Here is a 26,752-nt window from a genome sequence, read left to right on the forward strand (position 1 = left end):
ATCGGCAAGCAGAGCTCCTCTGCCTTCACACACCAGGGAAATCCAGATTCTGTGCCCTTCAGGGAGTGGTCTGCTTTCCCCCACGACCTCGCGGGGCCGCGCGCGAGTCTCGGGTGAAGGAGTTTGGGGCTTTACTTCACCCGCTTTGTGGAGTCAGTGGGGCGTCAGATGGGAGCAGACTGACAGCCTCGCTCCTCCCCTGCCCCCGAGCGCGCACATTTCGTCTAGAGACTGTGTGCTAACGTGGATTATGCTGCAGCAAGGAGGTTGCAGGTGTTATTCCTGGAAGGGGAGACTTCTCTCCAGGACAGGGGAAAAAAAAAGGGTATGGAAATCTGGAAAGCTACGCCTGCAGCCTTAACCTTCAGCTTCCAGCAGGCGGAAACCGGTCATTCCCTGGGAAAATCACAGGCCCCATTTCACAGCTTTCTCACTCGGCCATCCCACCGTCTGTGCGGGACTTCCCTCTGGCTCCTGGCCCTTGTTTGTTTTTGGCCAGGAGTGGAGACTGGTCCCTGGCGGAGGTTTCCAGGGGCGGCTGAGAAACCCGTACACATCTGGTTATTTTCACGGCTTTGGGAGGGGGAAGGTGGCGTGGGAATGACAACGTGCTCCGTCGGAAAAATATTTACTGAGGTTGTTTTTGAACCGACTGCTAAGGGAAGAGTTGGATGCCAAATGTGCTCCCGCTTTGGCTGTGGAAGCGTGTGCACCCCAGGACTGAGTGAGCAGGGGTGCGCCTGGGGGAGAGAGGGCCCGCTGAGAGGCTGTGCTGGCAGGTGCCAACCCTGTGCAATGGTTTGTGGTGGTTGCGGGAGGAGAGGACCCCCACCCTCAAAGTCCTGCTCCTGCCCCCCAGCCTTCATCTCTTCCACAAGGAGCATGATGAGGGCCCCTCCCCAGAGGGTGCGGGAGACCTAAATGGGATCCCCGGTAAGGCTGGCAGCTCACTCTGTCCCACACAACAGGCCTCGTCAGTGCTACTTACACGGTTACGAGTGATGAGGATGCACTGTGTCTGATGGTGGCTGGTAGGAAATTTCTCCACTTGAGGAGAGGACACACGTGTGCACCTGTGCCCTGGGCCTCGGACCTGACAGGCGCCTGCCCTCCTTTCCCGAGCTCTCGGCCCGAAAGGTTGTGTCTCCAGTGCACAGCAGGGTGTTGTCAGCTCACCTTCCCATCCAGCCAGACCTACCCCTCTGTAGAGTTGGAGTGTTTTGACATTTCCCCCCAATGCTTATATATTAAAAAAAAAGTTCATTTTTTTCCAAGGTAGGTAGTTCTCTCTCCCTTGACCAACAAGGAGACCAAGGCCCCAGGCTCCTGCCCCAAGAGCTCGATCTTCCTGTGGAGGCTGCACGGACATCACACACATGGTCCTTGAAACTGATCTTGAAGATGAGCTGATGGCTCTCTGCCTCCCCTCGGGGTGCTGTCCTGTCATCCTGACCTTCATGTGGTAGCCCTTCCTGGCAGGTGATGTGAGCGCGGCCACCCGGGCATTGCCCCCGCCCGCCCGCAGGCCAGTGGGTTGGCTGCTGCTGGGCACGTTGCCCGCTCCGACAGATCTGAATTCACATGGTCGGCAGCAGGCAAAGGGATTAGGAGGCCCCGGGAAGGGTGTTGTTTTAAGGAAGTTAGTCCGTCTTTCCAGTACAGGAAGAGCCCCTTCCCTGGACAGGTTGGCCGCCCCCACACAAAGCCTGACACCTATCCCCAACCTCCCGTCAGTGTGCACACCCCTCTCATTAGGAAGAGCCGTGACAGGTGGCTCAGAGGCAGGAGTCTGGCCCCGGGCAGCCCCTCCATGTGGGTGGGGAGGGGAAGCAGAGCAGGGGCCTGAGGGCTCAGGTGGAGGCAGGGCAGGGATCTTGGGTGGCACAGTGGATGAATTCCAAGCTCTCCTCTTAGCCCTCTGCCTTCAGCATCAGAATTATAATAATGAGTAATCCGAAGAATGTACTTAGAAGCTTCCTGTTACAGGGTGGGGGCGGGGTTGTGCCCTCCGACCCCACCTGGAGAGCTTCTGATGGGGGCGGGTGGGGGTGTGCAGCCAGCTCTGGCCTGAGCTTGTTCTGGGAGGGCTTGCAGAGCTCCATGGAGCCCCCTCTCTGTGACGCGCCCTGTGCTGGCATGCAGGGCGAGGGCGTGGGGGTGTGGTGAGGGCAGCTCCATTCTACAGAGGGCCTCCTGGCTGCACACTCTGCTCCTGCCCCTCCACCTCTTCCCATCTGCTGGCACCGAAAGCTCACACCTGAGTGACAGCTAGCCAGCTGGGCAGTGGGTCTGGGATGACAGAGCTGAGGGGAGTGGCCCACATGGGGAGGGCCTGAGATTCTGCCTGGGTGTGGGACCTGGGCAGGGAGGAGGATACTCAGGAGATGGGCCTGGGGCTCGCCCTCCTGTCGTCTCCCTCCCCTCGCTCCGTGGGACCGGCCGCAGCAGCCCTGTCCACGCAGCTCCATGTGCAGGCTATGTCCCGCGGGGGCGTGAGCGGCGGTGTCTGAGCAACCCAGTGCCCATCAGCGGTAGGACGGATACAATACTGCAGCGAGCGGACAGTCCACACAACACACACCCCACTAGGAATCACACAAACAGACTGCCAGGGGTACGAAGCCAGACCCAAAAGTCATACTGTGGGATTCCACTGACACAATTCAAGATGTGGCAAAACTAACCTGTAATACTTAACTCAGAGGAGAGGCGACCTTGAAGATGGGGAGTGACTGGAAGTGACCACAGGGAGGGCTCTGAGATGCGGTATTCTGATCCCATAATCCAAGCGTTGGTTACATGGCTGTGCTCCATCCACACCTGCTATGTGTGCAGTTTTTTGAGTGTGTAATTCTTCAATGAAATGTTAAAATAGCGAGGGAAGGGGCTGTTCTCTGAGGACTTCCCGGTGGGACACAGCAGGAGCTACTGTGAACTCATGGCAGGAGACAGTCACCAAAGCCCCAGGCAGACAGTTCAGGTGGGCTGCCCAGAGAGAGGCTCTGTGGATGGGAGCAGTCAGTCCCCTGAGAAGAGGGTGGGAACTGAGTTAGGTGCACTGACCTGTGCGTCTGCTGTCTGCTGTACCCTGGCCCTGCTCCTGCCCCAAGCTGTCATGGGCCATTCTCTTGAGGGGCAGAGGGAGTACCACACCAGGTGGCCCCATCCCTGGGAGAGAGTCCACTGGTGCCCTGGTGCCATGCAGGTTCCAGGGAACGAGAGGCTGGCTGTGGTCCCTCCCCCAACATCACTAGTAAATGGTCCCAGCCATAGGAAGAGGGGAGGGCACCTCTGTGTGACTGCCAGCCACACTCACCCCTCTCCTGTCTGTTACTGGACTGTGGTGCTCTTAGGTTTTTAAATCTATTCTTACTTTTAATTTGTTTTTTGAATAGGTAAGAATTTGGGCATATCCTCTTGCTTGTAATCTGAGTAGCAAATATTTTTCCCAGTTTGGTCTCTCGCCACTGGGTTTCTGAGAGCAGGTCAGTACAAGTTGGGATCTTCAGGGACATCGCTGTTTAGAATAGGGTCCACAGCTGGATAAAAACCTAGGCTTCTAGCCCCAGTCCCCAGAGGGATCATGTCCATCAGGGGTGGGCCAACCACAGCTCAGCCAGACTGCAGCCCGGTGGCCTGTGTCTGTACATACAGTGTCACTGGGACACCCGGCAGCCTGTGTCTGTGCATACAGTGTCACTGGGACACAGACACGCCTGTTTATTCACACGCTGACTGTGATTGCTTTTGGGCTACAATGCAGTTGAGTAGCTGGGAAAGAGACTGGTCTGCAAAGGTCTAAAATATTTACAGAAAATGTTTGCCAACCTCTGTTATACGTACCATGTCACAAGGTCATTATTCTACGAATGGGCAGCAAGGCTCAAGACTTGTATGTGTCTCGCCAAGTTGTAGTCCCCCGCCGAGAGTCAGACCAGTCCCTGCTCCCCCCACACCACTTGCCGTGGTGTTGAACAGGTCAGATACAGTTTTCCACCTCAGTTTCTTAAGAACAGAAACTTGCAGAATTTTCCAACATGAATTGAGATCCCACAGAGGCACCCTGGCCCCCAGGTGATGGTCAGTGCATTTGAGTATGTGAGTGTCCTCACCTTCTTCAGCCAGAGTCAGACACTTAGAGACTCTTCTGTCTTCACCCACAGCCCTCAGGATGGGATGGGGACGCAGGCAAAAGTGAGGTAGCTTTGTTTCACCGAGGAGGAAGCCCAGGCTGAGAGAGAGGGGCATGCGCCCAGCATCCTCCCCCTGGTCCCCTGCCCCCACCATGTAGCCCCTAACACTGGGCACTGGTCCTGAGGCCCAGCCGGCCTTAAACAGCTCTCCTAGAAGGGAGGCTCAGGCTGTCCAGGTTTTCCCTGCCAAGACTGGGGCTTAAGGTCACTGTCAGGCAGGACCCGAGGTCGCCAGCAGTAAGCTCCCCCCTCCCTCACCTCTGCTCCAACTCTCTCCCAGGCTCCTCTGATTTGGTGAGGAAACACTTCCTGGAGCCGGGCTTCACCCAGGCCTCCGGGTTGTCTTCCTTCCCCACGAAGATTCTGGTTTAACCCTTGTCTGGAAACTCCCTTGACCACAGCCACCCAGGTGCTGTCACCTCCCCCACCCTCCCCTCCATGTCTGGGTCTCACTGGGAAACCGGGGAAGAGCCTTGTGTCCACTGTCCCCAGTGTCAAGCCTGTACAGACGTGAGCATCCCAGAGGGAGAAGCCTGTTTCAGCATGGCTCTGTGGCAAGGGAAGATATGGCAGGGTCATGACTCGTGGCAAGTGGAGGCACCTTTCCCCTGTCCCTTGGTGGGTCGTCCTAGGTAACGTTAGCTGAGCACTTTCCACGCGCGCTCACTGCTCGCAGTGCTTAAAGGTGTGAGTCAGTTACTGTTATTACCGCCTCTTCGCTTGTGAGGGCAGGGGAAACTGAGAAACAGAGCTAAGACACTTGCCCGGCACATGGCCAGTCCTGCGGTGGAGCGGAACCTGAACCCTGGTACCTAGGCGGTCAGGCTTCCAAGTGCGTGCTCTTAACCATCACCCTGTCCTGCTTTCTTGGAGAAGGAAGAGAGGAAGAAGGGATCACACTGTGTGACTGGGCAGGGATGTGTGCACGTCGGAGCCGGGGACCCTTGGGCTCTGGGCCACACTCCAGGGGTAGGGGACTGGAAGAAGGAGGAACTGATGGAGAAGTGGGATGAGGGTCTCTGGCCACAGTGCCCTCCCCTGCAGGGAAAAAGATACCCAAGTGAAGCCTGCCTTTCTCCATGGCTGGGAGACATCACGCTGGACAGTGGCAGCCCTCTCCTGCCAGGGAAACGGCCAGACAGGGCCCCACCCTGGGAGCAAGGGTCAGGCAGGCCGGCTGAAACAAGCTGATAAGGGCAGAACAATTCCAGATTTGAAGAATTACCGGAACTATCTCCCCCGAGGGGGCAGCTCTGGGCCCCTCCAGAGCGTGATGCTGAGGAGCCAGGCCTGATAACCCCCTGGGGTGCCCTTCTGCTGGCCAGAGGCACCAGGAGGGCAGAGCTGCCAGGGCCCTCGGGAGGCGACAGGGCGGGTGGAGCGTGATCAGCCGTGGCCGCACTTGTCTGCCCGGCCGCTCGGCCTGATGGGGGCGATGAGGGCAGGTTGGGACGCTGCCCTCAGGCAGACGTGGAAGGGTCCTCCCTGCTGTTTCTCGTCTCCTTATTGACCCCCACCCAAGCCCCTTGGCTTAGTCAGCTCGAGCTGTCACAACAGAAAACACAGACTGGGTGGTCTGGTCTACACAGCAGACGTTCTCGTCTCACCGCTCCGGAGGTGGAGAGTTCTGAGATCAGGGTGGCAGCACGGTTGGGTTCTGGTGAGGCCCCTCTTCCTGGCCGGTAGACGGCCACCTTCTGGCATGTCCTCATGTGGCAGAAAGAAGCAGCTCTGGTGACTTCCTCTTCTAAGGATATTAATCCCATCATGGGGCATCTAAATCTAGCTAGCCCCCAAGGCCCCACATCCTAAAACCATGGCATGGTAGGGGAGGGCTTCATGAATGGGCGGAGGGGTATAAGCCTTCAGTCCATAACACTCCTTATGCCAAGAAAGTTGACCAGGAGCATCTCTGGGGCCCTCCGCCCAAGCAGGGGTTCATTTGGAGGCATATAGAGAGCAGTCCCAGAGGTCATCATCCCCATTTTTCAGGTGGGGACCACTCCCCCTATGAAATACGCACAGCAAATCCCTGGAACTGTGATTATCACCTTAGTTGGACAATGAGCCTTTGCAAACATAATTAAGCTAAGGACCTTGAGATGAGGTCATCCTGGATTATCTGGATGGGCCCTAAATTCCATGACGAGTTTCCTCATAAGAGACAGAGAGGAGGAGGCAGCAACATGACCCAGTGGCAGAGATTGGAGCGAAGCTGCCAGCTAAAGAATGCCAACAGCTGCCAGAAGCTGGAAGCGGCAAGAAGGGTCCCCTTGGAGCCTCCGGACGGTGTAGTCCTGCCCACTCCTTGATTTCAGACTTCTGGCCTCCAGAGCTGTGAGAGAACAGATTTCTGTTGTTTTAAGCCACTCATTTTTGGGTAATTTGTTATGGCAGCCTGAGGAAACTGACATAGGACCCAAGGCCAGAGAGAGTCTAGGCTTTCCCTGAGCCAAGGGAGGGTCGAGATGAAGCAAATACCCTCCCCGCTCCCCTCCCCAGGCGCCCAGCCCGGAGCTCTGACCCCCTCTCCCCGCTGCCGGCCTCTGTCCACAACCCCTGCTGATGCTGTTCACCCAGCTCAGGCTCCCCCACCCTCCCTGCCCCCTATCAGTGCCTGCTTAGGCCTTTTTTGGGGGGAGTGGGATGAGGACTGGCTTCTTAAAGCCTCAGAGGACAAGCATTTCTAAGGGTGCGTATAGAACTAATGAGATGCCCAGAGCAGAACACCAGGGCAGACAGCCTCCAAGGACAGGCCCCACATTGAGGCAGAGGCGTCGGTCCAGAGGACCTCTTGGTGGAAGGCAGGGAGTGCTCAGCTAAGCAAGAGGGAGATTGCGGGGTGGAAGGGGTGACCAGACTCTGCCGAGGTGTGGGACTTGTAAAGACCCGCCTGGAATGAGGGGTGCTGACTTAAAGCCCAGAAGCGCAGAGGTGGGGACACAACATGGAGGGCGGAGCATCAAGTCTTTCAAAATGAGGGGGAAGTGGAGAGGGAGGGGAGCTGAATGCAGTGTAAAGAAAGGACATCTGATACAGTGGCTCTGGGGAGAAGTCCTGGGCCTGGAGCCCCTCTTAGCTCCTAGGGCGGCCCCAGGTCTCTTACTGACCCAGGAGTTTGGGGTCTGCATCCTACCAAAGCTCCCCGCGTCCCACCCTATCCCTCTGTGGTCTCCCGCTACCACCCAGAAAGCTGGCAATACATGTTCCAATCTCAGGTGGGCAGCAGGATTTGGGGGCTGAGAAGGGTGGGCCCTAGAGAGCTGGGAGGGGCTCAGGTTTCCACCAGGCTGACCCCGAGGCAGCGTCACACCACACTAGCAGTGCCAGTCCAGGGCCTGCTCCTCGGAGGGAACGGGCTCAAGGAGCAGAGGTCACATGCTGGGAAAGTGAGTTTCAGGGTCAGTCAGCTCTCGGAAAGGGAGACCCAAGGAAAGGCCTCCAAAGTGGCTGGCCCTGTTGTCACCACAAAAGCAGATTTACTGACGCACACGGTGTCGCGCTTGGGGAAGTGCCCATGCATCCTCGGGAACCTTAGAAATCACTTAGCCCGTTTCACAGATGTGCTGTCTGAGCCCGAGGGAATCAGAGGCGGAACCAGGGCTAGAAGGCTCGGTTCTGCCTTCCTCTATGAGGCCAATCCATGAAGACATCAGCTTGTCCTGCCTGGTTTCTGCCTTTGCGCTGTCCAACCCGCACCTCCCCTCCCCCCGAGAGCTTTTCGGTTTTATTTCTCTGGAGATAACTGACTTAGGGGTGGTGAGTGGAGGTAACAAAAGAAGAGGTGGACTCTGGGTATCCAGGCCTGGATCCTCCCGTCTCTTTGCCTTCCTTCCACACGCCCTCTTCCTGGGGCATTCTTTAGAGTTTCCTTTCTCACTATTAATAGTCCAGAGTCAAGATGCCTCTCAAGGTCTGAAAACGGCCAGGAACAGGAGGAAGCAGGCCCTCGCTGGAGGCTGAGATCAGTGTTGAGAGCAGTGTTCTCCTCACCCCTGGGGAGAAGACTGAAGTCTGCCTTCTCCTCCCGCCCCCGCCCCACCCCCTCCCTGGCCTCCCTTTTTCTTGACTTTTTCCATCTCTAACTCATCTAGTTATCCCTGTTTAACACCCTGAACTTGATCACCCCCAAGCTGTGCACCACCTTTGCAGTCTAAGCATTTCATTCTTTGATCATTATTTCTCCACCTTCCAATTCATTTGCTCAGGCACACCTAGACCATTATGCTTGAACCCAGGGCAGCCAGGCTGATGAGCCCTGACTGCTTCATTGTCTGTCTGCCCCCGTCTGACTCTATCCATCCTGTATTTAATTACTCCCCCATTATAATCCCTACCTTACAGATGTCCTCAAGTCTCTTGCACCCTATCCTGCCATCATACTCATCTAGCAAAACCCCATTCCCAGGTGAACTCTGCCTCTGCTTTTTCCTTGCCTATGCACAGGTAGCGGACCACTACTAGGGTAAAATCACACACTGGCCGATTGGATTAATTTTAAACTCATGATTACTGGCCCAGCTTGGCACCAAGTACTGCTTGGTAGTCTCCTTACTTCTCCAGTAGCGTGGTTCTCAAAATGTGGGCCTTAGGCTGGCAGCATCAGAATCATTTGGGAACTTGTTAACAGTGCGGATTCTCATGCTCCATCCCAGACCTGCTGAACTGGTGTTTTAACAAGCCCCCCAGGTGATTCTGACGCTTGCTGGAATTTGAAAACCACTTTTCTAGTAGGCTCACTTTCCCATTTTCAAGATGTATTCCATATTTTATCTGTCCACGTAACTCCTCCTCCTCTCTTATTTCATCTAAGTCGATATAGCTGATTTCATCTAGACTTGGCTGAGAAAACTAAAGGTGCCAAATGGAAATGTATGTTCCCATTAGCTACATTACCAATGTGCTCATGTCTGTATCCATCTTCTTCCTTCCTTTTTCAAAGTCAGAAGTATCCAACCATCTGATGAAGGCTTGGTCCTCCACGGGGGTGGGGTGGGCTGGAGGGTTGTGCCCTCTGGATCAACATTTGGGTATCTCCCTCTGCATCTTTTTTTTTTCTTTCGGCTGTTCAATTTACTTACTTACTTACTTACTTACTTACTTACTTATTTATTTACTTATTTATTATTTAACTGTAGTTGATTTACAATGATGTGTTAGTTTTTTTGCTTTTTTTTCTTTTACGAAGCCACATATTTATTTATTCACTTTTCAAGAAGTTTAAATCCTTGAGGGGTACAGCATCATACAGATTCTTGGCTGGAAGGTTGTTTCGGAATTTGGTGGGAACCACGCCACTGTTTCCATAAGTGAGAGTTACCTTTCCCCAGATTACTCTGGTTTTGTTCAGTTTGCCCCCAGGAGTTACTCTGTTTTTCTTTGCTTTGTACACAAGCACATCTCTTGCCTAGATAGAATTGTTTCATGTCGAGCATAAACACTTTCAAATTTTAAGAAGAGCTCTGTGTTTCCTCTGGTTCCAGAGATGGCCTCGGACCACAGCCTTCCAGACGTATTTGTTGTTTTAGAAGTCCTGTTCCCCGCAGGCTCCAAGTGGCTCTGTTAGTTTCTGGTGTATAACGTAGTGATTCAGTTATACATAGAATTCTTTTTTCATGATAGGTTATTACAAGCTATTGAATATAAGTTCCCTGTGCTATGCAGTACGACCTTGTTGTTTACCTATTTTAAAAAAATTTTTTTATTGACGTGTAGTTGATTTTCAGTGTTAGTTTCAAGTGTCCAGCAAAATGATTCAGCTATACATACATACACACACACATATTTTCTTTTCATATTCTTTTCTATTATATGTTATTACAAGAAATTAAATACAGTTCCTTGTGCCATACATATCTATTTTGTATATAGTAGTTTGTATCCCTCTGCATCTTAAGGAGAGGGAACAAAAGAAGAATTCTTATCAGCTCTCGGATCTCCTACCTTCCAAAAGAAAAGCAAAACTTTCTTGCCTATCCAGCTCCCTCCAGCGACTGCTGTGTTTCTCTGCTCCTTTTCGTAACTAACGTCTGATAAAAGGTTATCTACACACACAAGCTTTTTCCCTACCACTCACTCTTCAATCAGCGTGTAGACTGGAAGATACATGCATGTTTTATTTTTACTTGGTGACACCATACTCTTTTCTAACGTGTTTGTACCAATTTACGCTACCCCTTCTTATTGTCTGACTTAAAAAATCTTGCCAGTCTCGTGGATATGAAATAATTCTTACTTGATTTTGCATTTCCTTAATTACTAACATTTTCAGAGGTCAATGGGCTATTTGTGCTACTTTTTCTGTGAAATACCTGCTTAATTCTTTTGTCTTTTCTGTTGGGTTATTATTTTCTTACATATAGAAGTTTTTTAAAAGTATGTTTTAGGTACTAATCTTTTATGACTACATAATGTTGCAATTGTCTTCTCTCAATTCTTTTTTGTTTCCTTTTTGGTTTTTTTTTTTTTCAAATCTTTTATTTAAAAATAATTTTAGATTCACAGAAAAGTTGCAAAGATGATGAAGAGTTCCATATACCTTTCCTTCATCTTCTCCTGATATGAACATCTTACATACCCATGTTACATTTATCACAACTAAGAAATTAGCACTGGTACAATACTATTACCTAAACTACAGACTTCATTCGTATTTTACCAGTATTTCTACTAGTGGTCTTTTTTTGTTCCAGAATACAGCATTGCACTTAATCATTAGATCTGTCTCATCTCTCCCAAATTATGGCAGTATCTCAGTTTTTTGGTTTGCTTGTTTGTTTGGTGGTTCATAAGCTTGATGGTATTTTAAGAGCACTAGCTGAATATTTTGTAGAATGCTCTTCAGTTTGGGTGTGTCTGATGATTTTTCATGGCTAGACGGGATTTATGTATTTTTAGAAAGAAGATGACAGAGGCGAAGGGCCCTTTTCATCACATCTTATCCGGGGAAGTGATGACTTCACTGGTCATGACTTACTGTCGTGATGTTAACCTTGATTATTTGGTTAAGATGATGTGTCTTCTAGGTTTCTCCATTGTAACGTTACTCTTTGTCCCTTTCCATCCTAAGAGTCACTGAGACCAGCCCTGCTCAGAGAGGGGTGGGGAGAATACCTCCTTCTTGGAGGTGGGAAGAGTATCTATGATTTCTTGAAATTCTTCTGTAAGGATGATTTGTTCCTCTCCTCCATTTATTTATTAATCATTGACCAGCGTGGACTCATGGACATTTATTTTATTCTTTGGTTTCCAATCCAATATTTCTAATTTTGTTGCTCAGATTGTACCAGGTTTGGCCTTTCAGGTTGGTTCCCACATCTTTTGGACATGCCCACTTTCTGTTTCTGTTTTCTTTTTTGTTTTTCTTAGCACTTCCTTACTTTCGGACACTGTAAGGTTTTCCAGGCTCATTTGGCATTTTCCCTGTGTCGGCCCTGGCATCATCTCTCCCAGGAGCTTGGGTTCATTTTATTGGAGAATGGCTGGGTGGGTGTACTTGATGCTACTGGCCTGTGGCTGTTTCCAGACCCTCCAGCAGACAGAGCTAGGAAGTACATGTTTGCATACTAACCCGCGCATGCTCACGAATCTGTATATTTCTTTATCTCAGTCTACAAATATAAAACATGAATTCATACTGGCATCTCTTGCTAATTAAGCATCACAGGGTTCATTTAGCCTCCTCCCCACCCACCTTGCTTATTTGTAACAAGATTCTTTCTCCAACAGTGAGAACTCTGGCTCGTGTTATTTATAATTTACTTATTTGACCAACCCTAAAACACAAGTAAAGTAGGTTTAAAATTGACAACCCATACCCTTGTGAGAAACAGTTGTACTATTTAGAGCACGCTGTTTATTACATATAGTTCTTTGTCATTGCCTGTACGGTATGTGGTCAAAAAACTATTTTCTAGTTACTTTGGTGAACTTCTTTCCCTCATCCCTCCAGTGAGGTTATGTTATACATTTGTAACATAGTTGAATTTATTTTCATAGTCCCCATTATATCCTGGGATTTTCTGAACATTTCAGCTAATTTTCTTTTTTATTCCTTCTGAATTTGCACAAATTAAAGTTAATTCTTTAGGGGGTACTACGGGTTTCAACAGATCACCCCAGCACCATGTGTGACAGTTCCATTGTCTTAAAAGTCACTTCCTCCCTGCTCCCTCAACTCCTGGTAACCACTGATTGGTTTTCTATCCCTATAGTTTTGCCTTTTCCATAAAATCATATAAATGAAATCAAACACTGTAGGTAGCCTTTTGCCTTTGGTCACTTACAGTGTCTTTAAGATTCATCCATGTTATGTGAATCAATGGTTCATTCCTTTTTATTGCTAACTAGTCATTTTTTGGATGTATCACTTTGTTTATCCATCTACTTGTTGAAGGTTATCTTGTTTGTTTCCAGTTTTGGGCGATTATGAATAAAGCTGTTACAGACATTTGCATCTAGATTTTTGTGTGACCACAAGGTTTCAGTTCTTTGGGTAAACACACAAGAATGGAATTGCTGGGTCACATGGTAGCTGTTTGCTTAACTTTAAAAGGAACTGCTAAACCATTTTCTGAAGTGGCTATACTGTTTTACATTCCAGCTAGCAATGTGTGAGTCTCTGTTTAGCATTTGCTGGGGTCAGTTTGCTTTGGCCATTCTAATAAGTGCATTGCATTGTAGCTTTAATTTGCATTTACCTAATGACTAAAGATGTTGACATCATTTCATATGCTTTTTAGCCACTTGGCAATTTTTTCCTTGTAGATATCTTGCCCATTTTAACAAACTGGGTTATCTTTTTGTTACTGAGTTTTAAGAAATGTTTTTCTCTCCATTGTTGAACTGGCTAGAACTTCTAGTACAGGGTGCAGTAGAAGTGGTAAGAGAGAACATCCTTGTGTTCTCAAATTTAAGGGCAAAGCATTCAATCTCTGTTAAGTATGATGTTAGCTGTAGGTTTATTTGGAGATACCAGTTATTAGGTTAGGAAAGTACTCTTTTTTTTTTTTTAAATATCTCTTTTCTTTTTCTTTTTTTTTTACATTTTTTATTGATTCATAATCATTTTACAGTGTTGTGTCAAATTCCAGTGTTCAGCATGTTCAGCACAATTTTTCAGTCATTCATGGACATATACACACTCATTGTCACCTTTTTTTCTCTGTGATTTATCATAACATTTTGTGTATATTTCCCTGTGCTATACAGTGTAATCTTGTTTATCTATTCTACAATTTTGAAATCCCAGTCTATCCCTTCCCACCCTCTACCCCCCCCAGTAACCACAAGTCTGTATTCTCTGTCCATGAGTCTATTTCTGTCCTGTATTTATGCTTTGTTTTTGTTTGTTTTTGTTTTTTAGATTCCACATATGAGCGATCTCATATGGTATTTTTCTTTCTCTTTCTGGCTTACTTCACTTAGAATGACATTCTCTAGGATCATCCATGTTGCTGCAAATGGCATTATGTTGTCGGTTTTTATGGCTGAGTAGTATTCCATTGTATAAATATACCACATCTTCTTTATCCAGTCACCTGTTGATGGACATTTAGGTTGTTTCCATGTTTTGGCTATTGTAAATAGTGCTGCTATGAACATTGGGGTGCAGGTGTCATCCTGAAGTAGATTTCCTTCTGGGTACAAGCCCAGGAGTGGGATTCCTGGGTCATATGGTAAGTCTATTCCTAGTCTTTTGAGGAATCTCCACACTGTTTTCCATAGTGGCTGCACCAAACTGCATTCCCACCAGCAGTGTAGAAGGGTTCCCCTTTCTCCACAGCCTCTCCAGCATTTGTCATTTTTGGATTTTTGAATGACGGCCATTCTGACTGGTGTGAGGTGATACCTCATTGTAGTTTTGATTTGCATTTCTCTGATAATTAGTGATATTGAACATTTTTTCATGTGCTTTTTGATCATTTGTATGTCTTCCTTGGAGAGTTGCTTGTTTAGGTCTTCTGCCCATTTTTGGATTGGGTTGTTTATTTTTTTCTTATTGAGTCGTATAAGCTGCTTATATATTTTGGAGATCAAGCCTTTGTCGGTTTCACTTGCAAAAATTTTCTCCCATTCCGTAGGTTTTCTTCTTGTTTTATTTCTGGTTTCCTTTGCTCTGCAGAAGCTTGTAAGTTTCATTAGGTCCCATTTGTTTATTCTTGCTTTTATTTCTTCTAGGAGAAAATTTTTGAAATGTATGTCAGATAATGTTTTGCCTATGTTTTCCTCTAGGAGGTTTATTGTATCTTGTCTTATGTTTAAGTCTTTAATCCATTTTGAGTTGATTTTTGTATATGGTGTAAGGGTGTGTTCTAGCTTCATTGTTTTACATGCTGCTGTCCAGTTTTCCCAACACCATTTGCTGAAGAGACTGTCTTTATTCCATTGTATATTCTTGCCTCCTTTGTCGAAGATGAGTTGACCAAAAGTTTGTGGGTTCATTTCTGGGCTCTCTATTCTGTTCCATTGGTCTATATGTCTGTTTTGGTACCAATACCATGCTGTCTTGATGAACTGTAGCTCTATAGTATTGTCTGAAGTCTGGGAGAGTTATTCCTCCAGCCTCTTTCTTTCTCTTCAGTAATGCTTTAGCAATTGTAGGTCTTTGATGGTTCCATATAAATTTTATTATGATTTGTTCTAGTTCTGTGAAATATGTCCTGGGTAATTGGATAGGGATTGCATTAAATCTGTAGATTGCCTTGGGCAGTGTGACCATTTTAACAATATTGATTCTTCCAATCCAAGAGCATGGAATATCTTTCCATTTTTTAAAGTCTTCTTTAATTTCCTTCATCAATGGTTTATAATTTTCTGTGTATAAGTCTTTCGCCTCCTTGGTTAGGTTTATTCCCAGATATTTTATTACTTTGGGTGCTATTTTAAAGGGGATTGTTTCTTTACTTTCTTTTTCTGTTGATTTATCGTTAGTGTAAAGAAAGGCAACTGATTTTTGAACATTAATTTTGTAACCTGCTACCTTGCTGAATTCTTCGATCAGCTCTAGTAGCTTTTTTGTGGACCTTTTAGGGTTTTCTATATATAGTAACATGTCGTCAGCATATAATGACACTTTTACCTCCTCTTTTCCAATTTGGATCCCTTTTATTTCTTTCTCTTGCCTGATTGCTGTGGCTAGGACTTCCAGGACTATATTGAATAGGAGTGGTGATAGTGGGCATCCTTGTCTTGTCCCAGATTTTAGTGGGAAGCTTTTGAGTTTTTCACCATTGAGAACTATGCTGGCTATAGGTTTGTCATATATAGCTTTTATTATGTTGAGATATGTTCCCTCTATACCCACTTTGGCGAGAGTTTTTATCATAAATGGGTGTTGAATTTTATCAAATGCTTTTTCTGCATCGATTGAGATGATCATGTGGTTTTTGTCCTTTCTCTTGTTGATGTGATGTATTACATTGATTGATTTGCGTATGTTAAACCAGCCTTGTGTCCCTGGGATGAACCCCACTTGGTCATGATGTATAATCTTTTTTATGTGTTGTTGGATTCTATTTGCTAAAATTTTGGTGAGGATTTTGGCGTCTATGTTCATCAGTGATACTGGCCTATAATTCTCTTTTTTTGTAGTGTCTTTGCCTGGTTTTGGTATCAGGGTGATGGTGGCTTCATAGAATGAGTTTGGGAGTGTTCCCTCCTTTTCAATCGTCTGAAAGAGTTTGAGAAGGACTGGTATGAGTTCTTCTTTGTATGTTTGGTAGAATTCCCCGGTGAAGCCGTCCGGTCCTGGACTTTTATTTGTAGGGAGGTTTTTAATTGCTATTTCTATTTCCTTTCTAGTGATCGGATTGTTCAAGTGTTCAGTTTCTTCTTGATTCAGTTTTGGTGGACAGTATGTTTGTTAGGAAAGTACTCTTGCATTCTGAGTTTGCTGAGAACTTTTTTTTAATCATGAGTGAATGATGAATTTTGTCAAATGATTTTTGTGCATATATTGAGATGATCATATGGTTTTTCTTATTTCATGGTTATTAAGATGAATTGCATCGATTGATCTTCAAATACTGAACTAGCCATGAGACAAACCTCACTTGATCACAATGTGTTCTTCTAAAATATTTTACACACACACACACACACACACACATATATATATATATATGTATTTGATTAGTCATTAGGGAAATACAAATTAAAACCACAATGAGATACTTCATACTTACTAAATGACAATGATGACAAAGACCATAACAATTGTTGGGGAGGATGTGGAGAAACTGGAACCCTCATACATTGCTGGTGGGTGTGTAATAATGGTGCAGCCACTTTGGAAAAACAGTTCGACGGTTCCTAAAAATGCTACAGTTACCACATGACCCAGAAATTCCCCTCCCAGTTATAACCCAAGACAGAAACCTGTGCAGAAACTTATATACAAATATTCATAACACTGTTTATAGTAGCCAAAAAGTGGAAACAACCCAAATGTTCAACTGATGAATGGTTAAACCAAATGTGGTCTATCCCTACAATGGACTAACATTCAGCAGTAAAAAGAAATAAAGAACTGACCCATGCTACAACGTGAGTGAACCGTAACTAAGTGAGAGAAGCCAGTCATGAAAAACACACACTGTATGATGCCATTTATGTGAAATGTTCAGAAGAGGCAAACTCCACACAGAGACGGAGAGTAGATGAGTGGTCTACATGTAAAGCATGGCTTTTCTTCTGCTCTGTCTTCAGTGTGAGGGTTTGTGCTAATCTAGGCAGGAGTTGGGCTGGGTTTCAACCTTGCTGTACGGAAGGCTGCACGGTCCTCAGGTGACTGCTCTGTTACCTCTCTGCTTGCCTGTGGGTCTTCCCTTTTTGCTGCTCCCAGTGAGTCTGTTTTTGGCAGCTCCCTGCAGCTATAATCCATTTATTTTTACCTCACACTTGCCAGCATTTTGAGTTAGTGGCAGAGTAAAAGGACATTCCTTGATGTTTTCCCAGGCACTGGGACCTGGGGCTTGCGGGTGTGGCCTTCACCAGTGTTCCTGTCTCTTTCCTACAAGTTATACTGGCCTTAGCACGCATTCCTGCCCTCTCCCAGGGGTAAAGAGCTTTTTTATTTTCTTGTTCCCTTTCCCAGCTGCAGTGGATTTCCACCACTTCCTTCAGGCTGTCCTTTTTTTACCTTTCTCCTGCAGTTGAATGCTTTTGTTTCCTAGCAGAAGTAGGGAGATGAATCTGGGCAGTGTTTCACTGATTGGCCATTTTCCTCCCCGCTGTGGTGTGTTTCCCCAGCGCCCTCTGCCTATACATTTTGCTGACTTCTGAAAAGTAAGGCTTTTTTCCCACGAGGGATATGGGAGTATCTAGCATTTCAGCAGTCAGTATTGTTTCTTCCCTCAGCCAGCCCCGCAGGGCAACTTTCTCAAGGTTCTCCCTGGGCATCCTTTTCCCTGGGCATCCTTCCGCATCCTTCATAGCCACTGGTGGGGTTCTTGGTGGGGAGCAGGGGGGTGCGGGGGGAGCCTACACGAAGGTGTGAACCTTTCAATGTCTGCAGCTCTCAGGTCTTCACACTTTCACACCAGCACATGCTCAGCCTTTAGCAATTTATTTAACATTTTTACTCACAGACATAGACAACAAACTTGTAATTACCAAGGGAGTAAGAGGGTGGGAAGGGATAAATTGGGAGTTTGAGATTTGCAGATACTAACTACTATATATAAAATAGATAAACAGCACGTTTATGCTGTATAACACAGGAAACTATATTCAATATCTTGTGTTAACCTGTCATGAAAAAGAATATGAAAATGAATACATGCATGAATATGTATGACTAAAAATTATGCTGTACACCAGAAATTGACACAACATTGTAAACTGACTGTACTTCAATTTTTTTTGCTTTTGCTTTAATCTTCTTACTGAACTCAGCCCCACATGTCAAATGCTTGAGTCCAGGTTCTCCCAGGGGTTGCCTGTCTCCACTTTTCAGGCTAGTTGTTTGCCCATGACCTCAATTCTTCAGTGGGTTCAAGAAAAGTCATTAATTTTCCCTGTTTCTCCAGCTTTTTTCTTGTTTAGGGGGAGGAGCAAAGTTCTTTAAAACTCTTTATTCTCATTGGCTTAAATGAAGTCCTATGGTTTCTTTTGATAAACATATTATTCATTTTTGTGTGTATTTGGGAAGGGGGTGTAATTAGGTTTATTTATTTTTAGAGGAGGTACTGGGGATTGAACCCAGGACCTCATACATGCTAAGCATGCGCTCTACCACTTGAACTTTACCCTCCCCCAGGTTCTTCATTTTGATGAAGCCAAATCTATCCATCTTTTTCTTTGGTTTGTACTTTTCATGTTTTGTTGATTGACAATTGCACGTGCACTAATTCTTTTTACAGACACATGTTATGGCAGAACAGACTATGCCATAGAAAAGTTCACGAAGAGCTAGAATTATTTGATCCTTGAATCCACATTTGGAGTTTCTTTATGAGAAAAATAGTAACTTACCAATTCAGTTTCTTTATGAATATGGGACAAATTTTCATTTCTACTTCTTTTTGAGTCACACTGGTAAGTTGTATTTTCTTAGGAATCTTGTCTCTCATCTGCTTCAAATTTATTAGCATTTGCTCATAATGGATACTAGAAATATTTGTTATTGTTTTTATATCTCATATTTTATATTTAGGCTTTCTGGGTAATTTTTCCCTTTGGTCAACCTCAAGGCTTTACTATTTTATTAGCCTTTCAAAAAAATCCAATTTTTGACTTTGCTGATATTTGCTGTTGTCCTTTGGTTTCTCTTTCCTTGATTTCTGCTTTTATCTTATCTCATTTTTCCTATTTTTCTTTGGGTTTATTTTGCAGCTTTCCATGATCAAGTTGAAGAGTATATTTGGACCAGATCTGAGCAGGCCCTAAAGTAAGGTGCATGTAAATTGCAGTGTGGCTCGCACCCCAGCACGCCTGTTCCCGCCACGCCATCATCTTTCCCCCAGCTCACACCTAAGGGCTCAAAGAGAGTTTTCTGTGATCAAGTGTCTGAGGAATGAAGAAGCTAAGTTACGTTTATGTGTATAACGTGCTAGAGCCAGGCCAGAGTGGACTGCGTGGGGCAATGGCCCTTTTTAGAGGAGACCCTGAAGGATGGTGTAGAAAGAAATTTCTTCCAATGGGTACAACTTTGAAGAGTACATTTCATGGTTGTTCGTTTGTTTGCTTTTTGTTTTTGGTGGGGGGAGTGGGGAAGATGAGCTACACTGAGGTGAGGGTCTGACCAGATTCTTAGGCAGCAACTAATGATTTTAGGTAGATGGTTAGGAACTTAGAAGGAACAAGAATGGAGGATCAGTGCAAGGAATTTTATGCAAGAGGCATGTGTTTGGACTTCTTGTGATAGATCTGGAGGGTCAGAATTTTTGTCTCTCTCATTAGTCAGATGGACAAGGTGACCTTTCGTGCCTGTCAGTTAGTTTCTGTCTGCATCCACCTAGTGATTGCTCTGTGGGCTCCTGAGCAAGTGGCCGCGATGTAGGTAGGCAACAAAACAGATGCACTCTGGGTCTGAATGTGTTTTCTCCACTTCCGTGATCTGTCAGCAGCATTGTCCCTGGACCTACAGAATGCATTGTGTATCATCATGATATTTCAGAGAGCACAGGGCTTCACCAAGGAACTCATTCTAAGGCAAAGTAAGCCGAGCATTAACCTTCTGAGATTTACTCCTGTTACTGTGGTTCCTACGTGCTGCTACATAATGAAGCAGAGAGGGAAATGGATGGAACCTGGGGACTCCCTGGGGTGCCTCCTAGTCCTCTTGTGTCTAGTCATAAAGGTAACTGGACAGACTTCTTACTGACAGCATCCCTAAAGACTCAGATCTTTCAGAAATGAAATCCGGTATCCAGTACTAATGGTGTCAGTGCTGCAATCTGAAGCAGCCTCTGCTCAGCAGTGGTGGGAGGGATGCTCAGCAGAGGAATTCGGGAAAAGAGTTCTGGGCACGGTTTCTGACTCACGCGTGATTCTCTAGCCATCTCAAGTGATTTTTATTAGCTAACTAATTATCTTTTTAATAAATTCACTTTGTGTTTAAAGCAGACAGGATTGATTTTAGTAGTTGAATTGAAGGATCCTGATTTTCATAGCGAAATAAGTGAAGGGGGAGGAACAGATTACGAACATAAAATATATGTTCAAGTCCTGTTCCCCAATACCTGGTACTTGTGAACGTGACCTTATTTGGAAATAGGTCTTTGCAGATGCGGTCAAGTTACGAAGAGATCATATTGGATTAGGATGGGCCCTAAATGCAAGGGCTGGTGTTCCTGTAAGAGGAGAGACACAGAGGCCCAGGGAGGAAGGCCATGTGATGATGGAGCCAGAGATCGGCATGATCATCACTAAAAGCCAAGGAACCCTGAAGATTGCTAGGAAGAAGCAAGTAAAGATTCTCCCCTAGTGCCTTCAGGAGGAGTATGGCTCTGCTGGTTTTAGATTTCTAGCCTCCAGAACCATGAGGGAATACATTGTTTTAAGCCACTCCGTTTTTTAAGCCACTCAGTTTGTGGTCATTTGTCACAGCCGCCTTGGGAAAGTACTCACACTTCATTCAGGGTGCCCTGAGTCTGTGAAAAGATTCAGTTCTGGGAACTGGATGTGTTCTCCACTGTGGTGACTCAACACAGGTCTCAGTTTGCTGGGCCTGGAGGTAGGACTTTAGTGGGCTGCCCATCCATTTTGATCCTAAAAAGCCACAAGATTTTTAGCCACTGTCCAGAATCCCCTTCATTAGACTATTCAGGTGACCCAGCTGGTCCTGCTGCCCATTTCCATGTCGCTCCCCCCTTTTTCCTTGGAGATGAAATTCTGTTCATGCCTCTCCTTCCCAGCGAACCTGGCCCCCATCCCCAGTGAAAGCAGCAGCATCTCCTCCTAGCACACCTGGCTGATGGAGAGCAACCAGAACAGTCCCTCAGAACATGCTACTAGTCCCCTCAACAAGGTCCCAGATTCAGTCGAACTCCGCAACACCATCAAGGATCAGAGGCACTGGTATTTTATGAACCACTAAGGGGAAAAGAGCACTGTCAAAGTATGATCTACAGGGATTTATAGTACATCCTCATCTCAGAGACATGAAAAGATGTGCATCTTAGAACTCACGAATGTATTTCTCCGAGCCTTGGTGAAGGGCGTGTCATTTGCGCTCTCTTAAGGACCGAAGTGAGAGTGTGAGTGAGCAGATCACACGGGATAAACCACTCTAACACGTAACATGTCCGTCTCCCTAAGATTTTAGATTTCTTCCTGTTCATTATTCCAGGGAATTTCTGGTACCTTTACTTAATATGTGGCGTACCACTGAGTCCGGGTTTCAGTCAGCCACCTAAGAAAACAACTAGAATGGCTAGCTGCTTGAGCGAGCACATTGATCCAGAATCCCTGGCAGGCCTACCCACATGGATAAATTCAGCTTGATGTCAAATTGTGAGTATATCCCTTTGGTGTAGCGCCCTCATGTTGTGTAACCAGACATGTTTGCTGGAGCCTTTGCAGGCATTTTTTAGTGGGTAAGTCTTTGTCTGGGTCAGACTCTGTATTTGTCTTTCTTGGCCTGTCTCGGACTGTCACTACAGGTTTGGGAAAAAATGAACAGTGGTGGAGATGCTGAGGGGATACGGCTCTCTGTGCCAGGGAGCTCAAGGCAGGTTACGGAGGGTTTTCAGGCTGGGTAGGAACGGCATCTCCAGACAGGAGAAGAGTGGTGGAGTCTTCTGACAAGTGAGTTCCACTGCAGATTGAGATTCAGGGATGCTCCGATTGATTCATCTGCATCCTGTCACCATTCCACTTCTCAAGGTCCAATTTTTACATAAAAGACCTGCTTCAAAGTATGAATTAAAGTAACCCTGTAATTTGGCAACTCATGGGATCAAACCTGTGAGTTTGTCTTGTGGACTTCTCAGCTTTTCCGCTGCAAGCAGTTAAGAGATTCCTTTACTGGAACCACAGAACAATCTCTGATTTTCAGTCTGTGCTTTGATAGGAGGATTTAGGAGTTAGAATTTGTCCTTCCCTTTCTTTAAGCCAGTAATTTTCAATGGTGGTGATTTTGTCTCCCCCAGAGGACATTTGGCAATATCTGGAGACATTCTTGGTTGTCACAGCTGGGGAGGGACATGTGTCGTACTTGCACGTGGGGATAGTGACCAGGGATGCTGTTAAACGGCCCGTGATGCGTAAGACAATCTCTCGTAACAAAGAAGAATCCAGCCCTAGATGTCAACCATTTGGGGGTTGAGAAACCCTGTTTTAAACTATTCATCAGAGTAAGAGGTAACCACTACGCTCCATGTCCCTTAATTTTTCAAAAATGCTGATATTCCTCTCAGCAAACTGTTTTTTTTTTGCCAGAAAGATACTATTACATGATCAATTATAAGAAGTAGTTTTTTTTTATTGTTTCATGAACTACTAAGAAGGAAAAACCAGGGACAAAACATAACACTACATTGATTTTTTTTTTAACATGCTATTTTCTTTTAATGTGTGCCCTGCATGTCCTCCTGTGGCCACTCAACCCTGCCAGAGAATTCCGATTACCTTTAACCCCAGGAAGGCCCAATAACTAATCCTTGAATTTCTGTTGCCTGCAACCACTCCTGATACAAGTTTCTGATTCTCAGTAGCAAAGTGTGTGTGTGTGTGTGTGCGTGCACGCTCACACGTGTGAAAGATACTGGATATTGTCTAGCTTCTGGAGGAGCTGGGATTGCTGGAGACCACATTTAGGGCTACCTTTGGCATCATCCAGGTCAGGCTTATAGAACTTGTCTGAAGAGACCAGCACTGCTCACCAAGGCCAGCCACTGGGTGCCGTGGCTTTGGCTGTGGACACTCGCTGTAGCATCACCTTCCCCCCGGCTCACCCTGGAGCGTGTGATCCCACCGCGGCTGTCATCAGAGTCCTTGGAGTCTGCTGCCTCTTCACTCGCTGGCTGCTGATTCCTGGCACCTGAGTGCATGTGCTCTGGCCCCAAGGGAGGCTGGAAAAGCAAAGATCTGGCATTTTCAGCATCTGTAATATGAGGCAAACCGTGCTTGCATCCGTCTTGCTGTGCGGGGAATTCCCCCAGCACAGGCAGATGTCCATCCTGACTGTCCCCGAAGAGTGGCAAGCGTCTGCGAGGCCGGCTCCCGGCAGCTCTCCCTTCTGCTCATCCTGAAAACTGGGAATCTCTTCCCCTGTCTGAGTGCTTCAGCAAGTAGTTGATTCTGTCTCCAGATACAGTCTCGAATCCATCCTCTTTGGCTCTTGTGTCGATGACTTAATACTGCCAACTGTTCATCCGCTTCATCTGGATGACTGTACAGCCTCTTTCCTTCCCGTCTCCACGCTCTTCCCCCTCCTAATCTCTGCTCCGCAAAGCAGCAGGAGGTACATTTGTCAGTCACCCTATAAACGTCTTCCCTAAAAGGCCTTCAGTGGCTTTTTGGGGGGGGTTAGAATAAAATCCCAAATCCTTATTTTCGGTATAAGGAGGGTGGCCTTATGTCTCGTTTCACCTAGAGTACGATTTTTTAAGAGGGCTTCCTTTTATTCTCAAGAATGTGTGGTTTGGACCACACGTTACCGCCAGTGTACTGATACGGCCCTGCATTTTCAGAGCTCTGCCTCCCGCCCACCTCCCTCGTGAAACTGCTCTGGTGCTTGTCCTCTCTGAGCTCTTCTCCCGCCCTTGGGGACTTGCGGGTTCTTCCCTTCTGCCTGGTACACTTTTCCTCACACTTACCACAGCTCTGTTGCCTGTAACCACCCCTTCCACGTCTTAATTGGTGTCTCTGAGATGCCTTTCCTAACCTCCCATCTGAACGGCCCCTCCCCCTGCTCTCTGTATCATTTCCTTGTTTATTTCTTCCATGGAGTCACCAGGATTTGACATTTAATTGTCTGTCTGTCGTTTAATCTCTGTCTCAGGCCCTAAGAACATAAGCTCCCTGTGGGTATGGATTATATGTTTTACTTACCATTGTATCCCAGGGCCACTTAACGGTGGCCCTCAGTCCATCACTAAAAGGTCTTCCTTCCTGATCCCTTGACAAGGTTAAGCTCCCATGCTAGACACAGTGAAAGCACTCCATGCTTTTCTTCCTTAGCGCGTCCCACAATTGTTCTTAAATAGTAATTGTGTAATTTCCCTTTGTCAGCTTCTCCTTCTAGATGTACTTGGAGGAGAACAGAGGCATGTCCCTCTCAGGATGCTTAGAACAGGGCAGTTCAGTACACGTTGAGTCTGAGTATTCTGCAAAAGCATGTGTCTGGGAGCTAGGGAGGAGGCGGCAGAGGTGATCTCGTCGGCCTCGCTCTGCGGTGGGTTGTGGAAGCTGCAAGGCGTGTTCCTGGTGGGGCGGGCGGGGAGGGCAGAGAGGCCACTGCAGCATCCCTTGTGCAGCCAGACGAGTGGCTTAGTCTTCCTCTTCAGTGGGATTTCCCTTGACTTCCTCTGCTTCCCTCTCAGTCTCCCTCTTAGAGGCTTCTTGAAGCCCAGAAAGATCTGGGCACATTGAGGACCAAGACCTTCAGCCAAGACAGATGGCAGGGATGGGAGCCAGGCCTCTGGATCCTAGGGATGAGCTGGAGAAGTGTAGCGAGAACTTTCAGCTAATAACCCTAACTCGATTCGGTGTTATCTTTGTGAACAGCCTTGTCCAGTGATAACGGAGAAGTATCCCAAACAGATTCAGCACCCAGTGAGGGTCTAACCAAAACCGAAGGAAATGAAGTTTCATCACCTGTCGGAAAACCTCTGAATTTATCAGAGGCCAGTGAAAGCGTACCTGTAACATCCAGCACCTCAGTCCAGCAACAGACAACTACAACAGCTAGTGACAAAGCGGACTCAGACAACACTACTACACCCAAAACAACCACTGTCTCTATGAAGCCTGAAAACATAAGCAGCCAGAATGGAATTTCAACTGCCACAACTGGATCTGGAACCCAGAGTAACCACAGTGTGACCACAAGCAGCATGACCACTAAGGAAGGAACTCGGCCAGCCTCTGAACCTCAGAATCTAAGTAAACCCTCAGACACCACTACTGCTCTCACTTCCTTGACCACCCCCGCAAGCACTCCCCAGTCTAACATGGTCCCTGTGCCTTCGAAGCCCTCAGGGAACTCCTCCGAGGGACCGAAGGAAGTTACTACAGCTGCTAGTTCAGGCCCAGTGGCGGGTCCCACCGTCACAACTCAGGGGATGCTGACCACACCAGGCAAGTAATGCCTTTTTTTTTTTCAAGCAGAAAAACGTTCAAATACTTATGTTCTATATGGTTGCTCAGCTAGAAGATGGAGATTCACTCTGTGGGTTAAGTATCGTGAACACACGCCACCTTCACTTAGCCTGTTTCCCGTTTCAGCGATGAGCAGAGGCAAGAGGGCTGTGTGTTCTGATGTGAGCTCAGTGTTTTGACTTGTCCACTTGAGCGTTTACTTTTCTTAAGTGCTGGTCTTAATCCTGTAAATTAATTTCAAAACTCACTGATGGATCGTGAGCCTCAAGATCATGAGCCATGTCAGGTCTATTGAGTCAGACTTTCTGGGCGTGAACCCGAGAATCTGCATTGTGAGGCACTCCACAGGTAGTCTGGGTGCACGCTGGGTCAGCAGACGGCCACACTGGAAGAGCATGGTCGTATCCTGCAGTAAGAGGAAGGGCTCCAAGTTGGATAAACCTGGATTCAGATCCCTGTTCTGTTGCTTGTTAGCACGTGATGTCAGGCAGTTCATCGAGCTCCTCTGAGCCTCAGTTTCCTTGTTTATAAAATAGGGATAATTATGGTACCTTCCTCATAGGGTTATTGTGAGGATTAAGAAAGAAAGTAACCTTTGAAGCACTTAGGACCCTCACACGAAGTAAGTGCTCAGTTAACGCCAGCTTCTGCTGCTGACATCATCATTCCTCTTCTTACTCCTCCCTTGCACTGGCTCATCCAGTCTGCGCCTCCTGTGAGATGCTACAGGACTGGCTTCATCTATCTGCCTCTTCTTCCTCACAGCCTGCCTCCTTCAGCTTGTGGTCTAGGTAGGGGATAAGACTAAAGAACCTCAGAAAACTAAGAACGAGAGAGACTCTCCTTTTCTGTTAAAGGCACCACTCACCTTTTCTCATAACCTTCATTTTCCCAGTTACAGTACCACAGGTTTCCTCACCCGGCACTCAGCACACCTCCAGCAACATGCCAGCTGTCACTGGGAGCTCTGCGGCTCTGCAGCCTACAGGCTCTTCACTGGGACCTGGGACCTCATCACCTGTCGCGGGACCCACAAGCTCCAACACTCTGTTGATGCCAACTGCCTCACAAGGCTCCAGCACCCCTTCCATTGTCTCAGTAGTTTCAGTACGTGGGGCAAAGGTAAGAGAGCCCAGCCTGGGAGAGAAGGGACTCCGAGAAGAGCATTTATACTCCTCCCTTCCCAGGGTCCTTGGCGGGGCTGTGAGGAGCCATCGTCATTCACCCCTTGTCTCTGGCTTAGACAGCTGGATAGCCAGTAACACACCTGGCTAGGAAACTCCAGCTGGCCA

General features: G+C 46.9%; 1 protein-coding gene across 3 annotated transcripts in view; it reads left to right on the forward strand.

Annotated features, from left to right (window-relative positions):
- Positions 1–26,752, forward strand: part of PODXL (podocalyxin like) — a 48,348-nt gene that overhangs the window by 12,658 nt on the left and 8,938 nt on the right. For all 3 annotated transcript variants that reach the window (XM_072964446.1, XM_072964447.1, XM_072964448.1), the window contains exons 2-3: positions 24,867–25,439; positions 26,356–26,582. In XM_072964446.1, coding sequence (XP_072820547.1) covers positions 24,867–25,439; positions 26,356–26,582 — 800 coding nt within the window. The remainder of the gene's footprint in view (positions 1–24,866; positions 25,440–26,355; positions 26,583–26,752) is intronic.

This window comes from Vicugna pacos, chromosome 7, assembly GCF_048564905.1.
Source record: "Vicugna pacos chromosome 7, VicPac4, whole genome shotgun sequence".
Classification (NCBI taxonomy): Eukaryota; Metazoa; Chordata; class Mammalia; order Artiodactyla; family Camelidae; genus Vicugna; species Vicugna pacos.